We start from the raw sequence: 13,177 nt of genomic DNA, 5'->3' as shown, positions 1-13,177 counted from the left end.
TCCACTGAGCCATCTCCCTGGCCCCAAATGTGTGTTAATTTTTTATGTATCACGTGTATATTTTAGTTCTTGAGCTGTAATAGAAGCTAGGTTTTGGGGGAGGTTTTTTTTGTTGTTTTTTGTGGTCTCAGTCTACCCTGGGGGTGGGCTGGCACAGCATGTGGTGCCAGGGATCGAACTGTGGTCCCTGCATGCTTGCCTAAGCAGGAGCTTTAGACCACTGAGCTATCTCGCTGGCCCTGAAGTTAGAGATTGTTTTTTGTATTTTAGGGAAGGGTCTACAGGGTGTTCAGGGTCTCAATACTAGATTGGACTGGTAGTGATCCACCTCCCAAGTGCTGGGATTACAGGCGTGTGCCGCCATGCTCAGTCTCGTTAGTGATTTTTGAAGTATCATTTATCAAATCTTTAGTTTGGTCTGTATTAATTATCTCTGTTTGCTGGATTTGCAGTGTAAATTTTCTGTACACAAATTTACACAGTATCATAAAACCTCATTTTGGATTTCATGGTTTATAATGATGACAAGAAAAGTAATATGATCCCTGGTTCTGCAAAAAAAAAAATAATAATAATAATGTGGATGTATTAGCTTGGACTGTTCCTCTGACACAAGAAAATAGAGTTTAAATTCAATATAGATGTATTAATGAAAGGCATGAAATCTCTTTGAGAACAACAGCTCATTGGCTTCATTTAATGTCAAAAGTGATTAAAATTGCCTTTCTGATGAAATATTTACAGCTATTTAAGAGGTCTGTACAAAAGACTTCACTATAAAAATGAAATTGATTTATTCTTAAGCTGCGGATAATATTTAATTTGTAGTGTTACCTGTTTCCTTTTCTTGAGAGATGGGTCTTCTGTTGTAGTTCCATTTGGCCTTCAACTCACTGTGTAGCCCAAGCTGGTAGTGAACTTGCAGCTAGCTTCCATACAGCCTCTTGGGTCCTAGGGTTATAGCCACCAGTTACATATTATGCTGAGGGGTGTTTTGTTTGTTTAAGGGGATTGAACTCAAGCATGTGGTATTCCCCTTTACACCTTAGCCCACTTAATTATTTTTATGTATTTAGTACAGAGTCTATAGAGTCTCACTATACTATAGATCAGACTCATAGTGGTCTCCTGTTTTCAGCCTCCCAAGCACTGGGATTACAGGTGCACACCACCCCGGGGATGGGGCCAGCATGGCATGTTGGGCCAAGTCCTTGAGCCTCCCTAAGCAACCATTTATATTTTGAAACAAGTTCTTGCTCAGTTGCCCAGTCTGGGCTTCTAACATGCAAGCATCCTGCTCTTAAGAGTATGGGGATGTGGGGGAGATGGCTCAGTAGAATAAGTGCTTCCCTGGCAAGCACAAGGTCCTGAGTTCAATTCCCGGTTTAAAAAAAAAAAAAAAAAAAAGTACAGAGATCAGAAGCCTGTGCCACAGTCCTGCAAATTTTACTTCATGTTAATTATAGTATATGACTTTTGATAAAGATTTATTTTTTTAATTTCTAAAAAAGTTGTCCTGCCCTGTTTCTTTTTCTTTTCTTTTTTTTTTTTTAATGTGGTACCAGGGATTGAACTCAGGACCTTGTGCTTGCCAGGCAAGCGCTTATTCTACTGAGCTATCTCCCTGGCCCGTCCTACCCTACTTCAACTTCTTATTTATTTATTTATTTATTTATTGTGCTGGGAATTGAATTCAGGACCTTGTGCTTGACAGGCAGGTGCTTATTCTACTGAGCTATCTCCCCAGCCCTTGTAAAGATTTATTTATTTATTTTTTGTGGAACCGGAATTTGAACTCAGACCCTTGCCCTTGCCAGGGAAGTGCTTATTCCACTGAGCCATCTCCCCAGCTCCTAATAAAGATTTAATGTAAGAGAAAGAGTGGCTAGTTTTAGAAACCTGAGATAGCTATGCGTACACAAACTTTTAGTTGAGTTAGACATGGTAATAAGATTGCTGAGATTCTTAAAAACGTTAGTCTCCTGTATACATGATTGATAATAAAGGTAGCTTTTTCAATATTTTTATTCTAGTGACTTAAAAATTTTTTAGTTTATAGGAACTGAACAACCCTTGGAACTGAGAATTGTTAATTTTTTTTCTTTTTGGTACCAGGCCTTCACACTGAGCTTAGAGACAGGTTCTTACTGTGCAATCCAGTCTGGCCTTGAACTCAGTTTGTAGCCCCTCTTAGCCTTGGACACACAGTGATCCTGCCTTAGGCTCCAGAGTGCTGGGATTATAGATAGGCATGTGCCACCACTACACCCAGCAGCAGTTTCCGATTTAGGCCTGTGTTGAACTCATGTTAGGCTCTGAACCTTTGCTGCATCATTAGGAAGTGTCACGTAACACGGTAATTGTTCATCTTTGGTGGTACCCATCATTATTCACCAAAGAATAACCCAAGGCATGAACAGAATAACAATGATCAGTGTAAGTCTTTCAACAGCAGATCTCATGGTGTGATGTGGTTTCCTTCAGCTTTGGCTTTGTATGGTGAAGAGTTTTGCACAGGGAATCATATGGTGAAAGATGTACATCCAGTGCTCTGTTTTGTCCAGTGTTGCTTCTGAATTCTGCATTGGGGAAAAAAAATCTCAAGGCAGAAGTGCTTTGCAAACTCTGGAGTCTTGTAATGGCCTGAGTTCAATCCCCGGTTCCACACACACAAAAAAAAAAAAAAAAAAAAAAAAAAAAAAAAAAAAAAAAAAAAAGAAAGAAAAAGAAAAACTCTGGAGTCTAGGCTCTAACTCAAACCTTTATGCTACTTTTAAGATTTTGCTAGTGAGCCTCTCCTTCAGTATTATCCATTCTGGTTGTCTGCAGCTTTGTAAACTTGAAAGTACTGCTCTAAGGACCTTATTAGGCAAACCTGGTCAAGTTGTGGAACACTTGTTAGTTATTTGTTATTGGCAGGATGACCCATCTGCGATGGATTTTGTCACCTCTGCAGCAAACCTCAGGATGCATATTTTCAGCATGAATATGAAGAGCAGATTCGATATAAAATGTAAGTTGTTCTATACTTCATTTGTATCATTGAAACCTTAGAATTGTATTTTGTTTTTTAACAGCCAAACATGTTCATCTTTTTTCCCCCCAGCAATGGCAGGGAACATTATTCCTGCTATTGCTACTACTAATGCAGTGATTGCCGGGTTGATAGTATTGGAAGGATTAAAGATTTTATCAGGAAAAATAGATCAATGTAGAACAGTGAGTATTTCTGTTTGCTTTTTTTTAAATTCAGTCTCTTTTTAAAAGTAATTTATAGGAATTGGGAAAATATTTCAGTGCAGGGCTCTGGGTTTGATCCTGAACACCAGAAAATAAAAATTACAGAAAATGCATTAAATGGACAATGTAAAACATTAAAACAACAAAATTATTTTAAAGTGATGGAAAATAGGGCTGGGAATATAGCTTCACGACACAGCATCTGCCTGGCAATCCCAGGGTCGTGAGTTTGATTCCTGGTACCAAAATGATGATGATGATGATGATGATGATGATGATGATGATGATATGATGGGAAATAACTTTTCAAGTTACATTATACTCTTTTTAACCATTCTGGAAATTGCAGTGGTAAAGAAAGTTCATTTGCAGCCAGGTATGGTGGTGCTTACCTGTAATCCCAGCACTCAGTGGGTGGAGGCAGGAGAATGGTTGTGAGTTTGAGACCAGCCTGTGCTATAAAGTGACCTCAAGGCTAGCTTGAACTACATAGCGAGACCCTGTCTCAAAGACAAAGAAAAGTACATTTGCTTCTTTTCTTTTTATCCGATAAATGGAAACAAGCTAATTTGCTTCTAACCTTTCTACCTTTACTGAATTATCAGAGAAATTGTGAACATCCTTGTTTTTTCAACTCTGGAAACAAAACTACACATGCATGTGTGCGCATTCACCCACACGTTGGTTTGTGGTGCTAGAGATTGAATCCAGAGCCTTGTACATGCTAGGCAAGCACTGTACAATTGAGCTACAGGAATTGGGGCTTTTCTTAATTTCAGTATACTTTCGTTCTTTGAGATGGTATCAATACTAGTATTATCAGCTTACATTATCTTTTTAAACATAATTATGTTTACTATTGTTAGCACAGAAAATTAGGGAATGCGAATGTTCCAGACATCAGTGAAAGCTTTATAAAATTACTAAAGTGAATTGATTTTGTTAAGAATATAAAGTTGGCATGAATAAGCACAGGAAGGCAACTCAGAAGCCAAGTTAATGGCATCAGATGGGCCGGGGTACAGCTGGGTGGCACAAGCCTGGCAGGCACAAGTCTTGAGTTTGATTCCTGGTGCCAAAGACTTAAAGACATTGGGCCTTGATGCCAGAGCGCTTTATGACAATGTCCTTTCTGTTGTGTTAGTTATCAGAGGAGTATAGGGTTTTGTGTAACTCCTAAGAAAGTGTATAATAATTAATCTTGTTCATGGTAGCTGATTAGGAAAGAAGGCTGGAAAATGAGACTGTCAGAGTTATAATTTTGTTTTCTTTTTCTTTTTGGCATATAAAGGGAATATTGAAATCATCTTTTAAGTTGGATATATAGTAAGAATTTTAGATTGATTTGTAGAATTCTAACTCACATTTCTGATTCCTGCTTGTGTTTTTTTTTCTCTGAAGATTTTTTTAAATAAGCAGCCAAACCCTAGAAAGAAGCTTCTTGTGCCTTGTGCACTGGATCCTCCCAACCCTAATTGTTATGTATGTGCCAGCAAGCCAGAGGTGACTGTCCGGCTGAATGTCCATAAAGTGACTGTTCTCACCTTACAAGACAAGGTGAGTGCAGGGCTGGTTTTCTTTTCCTAGGGGGAATAATACAGGTTCCTTTTGTCCATTACATTATTACTGTGATAATAAACTAAACGTTATTACTTTTTTTTTTTTTTTTTTTAGAACCAGGGATGAACTCAGACCCTTGCACTTGCCAGGCAAGCGCTTATTTACTGAGCTAGCTCCCTGGCCCCACATTATTACTTTGAAAAGCTCTGCTATTAAAATGAATTGATCTAATTTCTTAGATTACTTCACCCTCTGGATTTCTGCTGGGTTATTTGTCTCTAATATATACCTCGTATTCTAGAATGATAAAAGTTGCATTTGGCTGGGATGCATAAGCCAGGTAGTGTTGGGATGGCATGATATTGCAGAAAGCTGAACAATGTTTGCTTTGTTACCAGCTAGCGGGTAAATTCTGTAGTTTTGAACACCCAAACGTACCCTTGAATGGTCCTGACTATGGCAGTGAACAGAGTATTTGTGTACATTGTGAAAATTTTTTGTGTTTCTAGCACAGCAAAACCCTAATTAGTATCTTCATGTTTAAGGGCATGGATACCTTGCAGAGTTTTATTGCTCTGAATGTTGGACACTGCCCAGTCCCTCTGAGAAGAGATGGTGAAACAGCTTTTCTTTCTTTTTCTTTTTCTTTTTTTGTATTTAGAACAGGGTGAGGGGCCGGGGAGATGGCTCAGTGGAATAAGTTTTTCCCTGGCAAGCGCAAGGGCTTGAGTTCAATCCCCAGTTCCAGAAAAAAAAAAAAAAAGAATAAAAAAAATCTAGAATAGGGTGTACAGAGTCTCACTGGGTAGATAGGACTCATACTGATCCTCCTGTTTACAACCTCCCAAGTGCTGGGATAATAGGCGTGTGCCACCACACCCAGTCTCAGTTCATTTCAGTGCACCCTGGTGGCTGCAGGCCCAGGATCAAACTCCTGGCCCCTGCATCTGCCTAAGCAGGCACTTTAATCTGCTGAGCTAGAAACAGCTTTTCTAATGTAACCTGATTCTGGTGTGCTATGTTAGTCCCTGAAGAGATACAATATATGTACACTTGGATTTTTTTGCAGAGCTAGAGTACGGGAAATAAAGTTTGAATTATGGTCTGGTCCATAGATTCCTTCTAAGTTGGCTAAATTAATTCCTTTATTAGTCAAAAAAAGTTTTAATGCCTGCCAAGAGTGTCACATAACTTGGTGATCATTTCAGATTGTTCCTCAGTTGTCTTCATCAGTGTGTCACTTATATACACGCCTCCTGAACAGGGAAGTCTTTTTCCCTTTGTGAGAGGAGGCTTGGTATTGATACAGAACTGGGTACACGGGGCAGACTGATTTGTACACATGTTTTAGTTAGAGAAAAAAAGCAGGGGGCCGGGGAGATGGCTGAGTGGGATAAGTGTTTCCCTGGCAAGCACAAGGGCCTGAATTCAATCCCCGGTTCCGCCAAAAAAAAGAAAAAAGAAAAAAAGCAAGTCTTGGTAAATTGACCACCAGAAGATGGATGTTCCACTCTCTAGGAAGTAATTGTTACGTGTTGGCTATTGGGATTAACAGTAGTTGCTTATTTGTAGGATAATTAAAGAGAGATGGCATTTGGGAAGGATATGATAATTTGAGAGCAAGATAAGTTTTTACATCAAAAATCTTGCATTACAGGGTTGGCACAGAGACTAAGATGAAATATTTCAAGTGTGCAGGACACTTCCCAGTCTCTAGGGAAAGAAAACATCAGGAGCCAGTCAAAGATTTCTGGGTACCCTGTTTGTAGCAAGTTTGATATGTTCAGTGTTCATGGTCAGATACAGGAATGGAAGGAACAGGAGTAGTTACCAGTTTTTCTCCTTGCCCTAAGTATAACTTAACTCTTTCAAATGGAAAGGAAACATAAGAGCCTTCATAGAAAAGATGTGTAGGGCTGGCAAGATAGGTCAGCGGTCTAAAGCGCCTGCTTAGACAAGCAGGTTCAGGGGTCCATGGTTCCATCCCCGACACCATGTGTCATGCTATCCCTGCCCTCAGGATGGACTGAGCCGTCCAAAATTAAAAGATGTGTAGGCTTTTTGTGGTTTATAATTACTTATGCTAGCATTTTGAATTTCTTTTTTCCCCTTATAGATAGTGAAAGAAAAATTTGCTATGGTTGCACCAGATGTTCAAATTGAAGATGGGAAAGGAACAATCCTAATATCTTCAGAAGAAGGAGAGACAGAAGGTACTACTATTGCATCTTTTTTTCCCCTCATTTTTGTGAACTGCCTAAGAGGTTATAGTAGTTTATCTACTTATGTGCATGATTTAGTTTCTTTTTTTATTTTATTTTTCCATGTTTCCTTTATTTTTTTATTTTTTTTTTTATAGTCAGCCCACCCTGGGGGCAGGACTGGCATGGCATGTGGTGCTGGGGATCAAACCGAGGTCCCTGCATGCTTGCCCAAGCTTGCCTAAGCAGGCACTTTAGACCACTGAGCTATCTCGCCAGCCCCATGATTTAGTTTCAACATGATGGAGATGATACTTAGTTAAGGAGGTGCTGTGTCATGGTGGTGTTGGCCTTGCTGGAGGTACCGCAATTCCAGATCTAGGAGTTCTTTGCTGTTCTAGTGCCTTAGGGACAATTCTCAGTAACTATTCTACAGATGTTATTTACAGTAAGTGCAGTACTCTTGTCCACTTCCAGGGCGCTTCAATTCCTGTATCATGGGTACAAATGGGTAAGTTGGTGATGAGACTTATTTGGCTGTTCAGAGTGGTAAAAGCAGGCTAAATCTCTGGGGGTGTTCTCTCCAGGAGTAAGAAATTCTTTTTTTCCTTTTAAAATTAAGCTATATTTAAAAAATAGGAATAAATAATTATATACGTTTACACATAAGTCCAGAGATCTAACCATATACAACATTGTAGCAGGACAGTCCCACAACACTCCTTTTCCTGTCTATTGCTTTCCTTCACCACTCCCTTCCTTTTTAAACAATCATCTACCCTAGAGACAGCACTGCCAACTGGAGTGTCATGACAAGCAGCATGTATTCAGAAGACCAGAATGACAGGCACTTCAAGCATGAACCTACTATTACAAATTGCCATAGAAATTCTTGATAGTCTAGTTTCTTCATAGCAGAAAACATTGCTGAAAAATCAGGGCCCGGTTTTCATTTTCTGAGCTTTCCTTTCAAAATTCCAAGCAGCAATTTAGTTAAAGAGTAGGGCACTTGCCTTGTGTGCAGTAGACCCTGGTTCAATCCCACCCTGGTTCAACCCCTAGAGGTGCCTGCTCAGAGCAGGTCACCCCTTTTTAATGTGTTTATTACATAAGATAGAACATACTTGATTTTGTTGAACCTCCTTATTGAGAATTATCTTACACTATCTCCTTCAGATTGTATTGGACTGTATGATTGGATTTAAAAGATCTCATACTTCCTCTGCTTTTTGTGTTAGTTGTGTTTAACATGCCCTGTTTTTGCTCCTGTACAATTATTTTCAGAAGTTAGGTGTACTACTTTCCAGTGGTCCTTTATTCAGTGTACATTGCTATATCCTGGCGGGGGATTTAAATGTTGTCTTTTTGGGGGTTTTTTGGTACCAGAACTTGAACTCAGGATCTTCTGCTTACTAGGCAGGCACTTGTGCCACTGAGCTATATTCCTAGCTGAAGTTGTCTGTCTGTCTGTCTGTCTGTCTGTCTGTCTGTCTGTCTGTCTGTCTGTCTGTCTTTTCTTTTCTTTCTGTATTTTAGGGAAGGCACTACAGGATGTTCAGTGTCTCACTACTAGATTGGACTCATAGTGATTACAGGCATAGTGATTACAGGCGTGCACCACCATACCCAGTCTCAAGTTGTCTCTAAAATAATATTTAATGTTGGAATTGTTGATGGTAGTTGGTTGAAGAATTGTTCCTATCTTAAGTCATTTGTAATTGGCAATCACATTGTACTATAGGAGTCTAGTTGAATATTTAAGCCCCATTTTAACCATTTGTCTTCATGCCCTTCTAAGCATCTGTAATCATGTGTTGTCCCCCTTAGTTCTTTTTCTTTTTTCTTTCTTTCTTTTTTTTCTCTCCGCAGAACCGAGGATTGAACTCGGGCCCTTGCGCTTGCCAGGCAAGCACTTATTCTACTGATCTGTCCCCCGCCCCCCTTAGTTGTTATTAGCTCTTTCAAATAGTAGCTTAAAAATGAAAACTGGTCAAGAATTTCAGTTCCTTAATTATTGCCTTTTTTATGCTACTGAGAGTTACTCAAATTTCCAATCTTGTGTTCAAGGCCCATTCATTGTCCTATGAATGAGACAGTGGTACTTGGCTTGAGATACTTTTTAGTTTGGGCAGACAGAGTATTTTTTTTTTTTTTAAATTTATTTTTATTTATTACATTTATTTATTGTGTGTGTGGCCAGCTCAGTCCACCAGGGGGCGGGGCTGGCTGGCATGTGGTGCTGGAGGATCGAACCGAGGTCCCTGTGCTTTGCCAAGCTTGTTTTAAGTAGGTGCTTTAGACCACTGAGCCATCTCTCCAGCCCCCAGACAGAGTATTGACAATTGGATTTAACGTGTAGTCTTAAGGAACACCAAGAAGGATGATGTACAAGAGTATGAGTTGAAAGAGAGTTTTTGAGTACTTTGTAAAGAGAGTTAGCTATTTTTTTTTTCTTTTAAATTCCTAAACACAGGGATTAAACTCAGGACCTTGCTCTTGCCAGGCAGGCAGTTAAACTACTTAGCTATCTACCCAGCCCAGAGTTAACTTTTTGAAGAATAAATAAGAATCCTGTGGACAGAGAAGGTGAAGTCTGGCATTTGAACAGAACAAGTACCTAAAACAGTATAAAAGGGACTTGGGGATTGCCAGAAAGAAACTCTTTCTTACAGTGGCCAGTGAAAATGCTCTTGTGTTGACAGTGACCATGAGGCACTTTTCTGTGTCATACACATTATTGGGAGACGTCTTCCTCTTGTCCCTTGAGTTCCATTTGCCCAGTGTCCTCCCACACAGTTTAAGCATAGGAACAATGTGCATTATGATCTGCATAAGTAAGGAAGCCAGTTTTCTCAGGTACTCTTCTCTCCTTGCTGGGACAAAATACCCAACACCCAAAATTAAGGAAGGAAAGGTTTATTTAGCTCACAGTTAGTGGGACTTTTCAGTCTATACTCAGCTAGCTCCAAGGCAGAGTGGCACATGGCACAGAACAGCTGTTCATGTCAGTGGCAAAGATAAAAAAAAAACCAGAAGGACAGCAGCTAGCTAACCTCTCTCCCCTCTCATTGTAACACAGATCACCTGTCCCAGGGTAGGTGCAACACCCACATTCATCATAATCACAAACTGCAGAAGCCACCCCATGACTGCATAAGGCTTTGAGGGAACAACTAGACACAAACCATAACAGCCCCCCCCATCCCCAAAGACTCATGCACATTGCTTTAAAGACATTTTTGTCCATCTCTGAGTCCTACAGTTTCTTTCTTTCTTTCTTTCTTTTCTTTTTTTTTTTTTTTAATTTTATTTTTGGCGGAACCGGGGATTGAACTCAGGCCCTTGGCGCTTGCCATGGAAGCACTTATTCTACTGAGCCACCTCCCCAGCGCCTTCTGAGTCCTACAGTTTCACATTGCTGAAAAGTCTAATTCCCAAGTCTCCTCCAGGATCTAAGGCAAACTCTTAGCTGTGAGAGCCCCTGTACAAATGAAAAGTTAAAATACTTCCAGCATTCAATGGCAAAAGATAAACATTACCATTCCAAAAGGTAACCGACAACAGGGCAATGCAAAGCATTGGGGCTAAAGGAAATCCAAAATCCACCAGGGCAAACATTAAGTCCTATAGTTACATGTGGAACATGTGAAGTAATCTATGACAAATTCTGAGCTCCATGTGACTCCACCTCTATGGCAGTTCTGCTGGTTGTAGCTCCAATGGCTTCTCTCTTAGGCCTGCTTTGTTTCCCTCTTGCAGTTTTCCTTAGATTATTCACATTCGTGGCTTTTCCAGACTTCTGGAGTTTCCACTGAATAGGCCTCTCACATCTTTACTTACCACCCTCTCAGGGGCACACTGCCTGGCCTCCCAGGCCTTCTCTAAAATCTAGGTGGAAGTCTTCTTAACCTCAGAACTCCTGCATTCCACAAGCGCCTAAAACCAATGCCATATGCATACCAAGGTTTGCTACCAGCTGGAGCAGTAGCCAGATTTTCTTCTCTCTTGGTTGTAGGAGCCAAGTGCCTGGATCACTGAGCATTCTGAACCTGATTCCGAGGAACAAATTCTCTATGCTTGTGCCATTCTGGATCCTGGTGTGGCTGCTGCCATTCTGGAACCCCCGGGGCTCTGTGGCCTTCTCAAGGCCAACTCCCTTACCCTTGCAATTCTGAGGCTGCACAAGGCTGAGACCTGCCCTCTCCTGTGAGCCCTCAGACAGTCTTTTCTATTCTCTTACTCCTTCTCAGCAATGGAGATCCTCTCAGCTCTAGCTTTACTGTCCACTTGGTGCTTCCTTTCTGGCCAAACTCAAACATTTTAAATCATCCTGCTGGGCTTTTTGCTCTTGGTTCTCAAAATAAATTTGACTAAAAGTCCACAATAGCCATGCCATTGCCTGCACATTCTACCACCTTGAAATTTCTTTTGTAAGATTATAATCAGTCCACTGTATTTAATGTCAGTCTCAGGCAAAGTCTCTGGATGCGACCAAAATTCACAGAAGCTTTCTGCCAAGCAATAACACACATCATCTGAGTCCAACAGCCAATGCAGTCTTTCTTCCCTGAGAAATCTCCCCAGCCTGGTTTTTACAGGCAGGATTTCTATCAGCCTCTGGTCTTCTGAGCTCTGACCAGAAACTCCCATACAGAACTGTTCAAGGCATTCCAGCACTTCTCTTGTAGGCAACATCTCCAAACCCTTCCTGTCTCTTCCCATAAGCTGTTCTCAGAAGCTTGTAATCCACATGGTCAGGTAGTCAGAGAAACAACCAACTCCTTGTACCAAATTCTGTCTTAGTTACTCTTCTCTTGTTGCTGGAACAAAATGCCCAACGCCCAAAATGAAGGAAGGAAAGGTTTATTTAGCTTAGTTGGTAGAGGTTCAGTCCATAATCAGCTGGCTCCAAGGCAGTGGCACGTGGCATGTGGCACGGAGCAGCCAGTTGATGTGGGCGGAAAGAGCAGAAAAGCAAAGGAAAGGGCAGCAGCTTCAGCAGCTAGCTAGTCCCTCTCCCCTTATGTTGTAATATAGTTTATAGTCCCAGGATGAGTGTAGCACCTACACCCACAGTAATCACAAACTCCAAAAGCTGCCCATAACTGCATGAGGCTTTGAGGGGAATTTATATGTTTGGTACAGAATCTTACTACACAGCTTGTGCTCATAGTGATCCTTCTATTTTCAGCCTCCCCAGTGCTGGGATTATAGGCATGCAGTACCATGCCTGGATTTAGTGGCCAGTTCAGTGTGCCCTTAGGCAGGGCCAGCATGGAATATGGTGTTGGGGGTCAAACCCAGTCCATACACTTGCCTAAGCAAGCGCTTAGTCCTCTGAGCTATCTCACTGGCCCTGCAAGATCACAATTTAGAGCACAGATAGAGAAAACTAAATAGCATCATTAGGGCTTTACAGGACTATTGCCTCAACTCTAGCTTCAGAGATAAAGCTAATTCATCAAGATAAACTACATTAAGCTAGACATGGTGATGCATACATATTATTGTAGTGCTTAAGAAGCTGAGGAAGCAGAATCTTAAGTTCAAGACCATCCTGGACTATGTAGTGAGATCTTATCTTAAAAATCCAAAAAAATTCTGCATGGCAAGTGCAAGGTCGTGAGTTCAATCCCCAATACTGGGGGGAAAAATCCAAAAAATGGGGGTAGGGGAAGAACGCACATTAATCGGTTTCCTTTCCTTTTGAATCTGTTGGTTCTCACAAGTTTCTAGTTAGAATGTGACTGTAGGAAAAGGTTTGGAGTTAGAAGTTTTGGTACCAAATATCATTTCCCAAAAAACAATATATGAAAAACATTAAAATGGAATGAAATCTGGAAAAGAGCCAGAAGAAACTGCTGGTATTTTCTGGGTATCATGGTAAGGCAAATCTTTCGGAGTATTTTTCTCAGATGTGATAAGCCTGGGCAGTATAGCTCAGTGGCAGACTGCCTGCCTAGCTTGTAGAAGATTTGGTTGGGTTCTATCCCCAGTAATGAAAAACAAAAAGAGGAGGGATTATTGGATTGAAAACTTGAAATGATTTTGGAAGTAATAACCAGTGTTTACTTCTAAATAATCCATTGTCCTCACAGAGAAATAACAAATGGACATGGGCCGGTCAAATATAGCTCAGCAGATTAAAGCGCTTGTTTACTCAGGCCTATCACCAT

At 40.7% G+C, this 13,177-nt stretch overlaps 1 protein-coding gene across 1 annotated transcript in view; it reads left to right on the top strand.

The window, feature by feature from the left end:
- Uba2 (ubiquitin like modifier activating enzyme 2) overlaps positions 1 to 13,177 on the top strand; it is a 53,505-nt gene that overhangs the window by 29,466 nt on the left and 10,862 nt on the right. The window contains exons 8-11 of the mRNA XM_023721448.1: positions 2,920 to 3,013; positions 3,107 to 3,219; positions 4,642 to 4,797; positions 6,917 to 7,013. Of these exons, the coding sequence (XP_023577216.1) occupies positions 2,920 to 3,013; positions 3,107 to 3,219; positions 4,642 to 4,797; positions 6,917 to 7,013 (460 nt within the window). The remainder of the gene's footprint in view (positions 1 to 2,919; positions 3,014 to 3,106; positions 3,220 to 4,641; positions 4,798 to 6,916; positions 7,014 to 13,177) is intronic.

Source organism: Octodon degus, unplaced genomic scaffold (genome assembly GCF_000260255.1).
Source record: "Octodon degus isolate 3935 unplaced genomic scaffold, OctDeg1.0 scaffold00083, whole genome shotgun sequence".
Classification (NCBI taxonomy): Eukaryota; Metazoa; Chordata; class Mammalia; order Rodentia; family Octodontidae; genus Octodon; species Octodon degus.
Note: the sequence above shows the minus strand (reverse complement) of the source record. Positions and strands in the feature narration are given on the sequence as shown.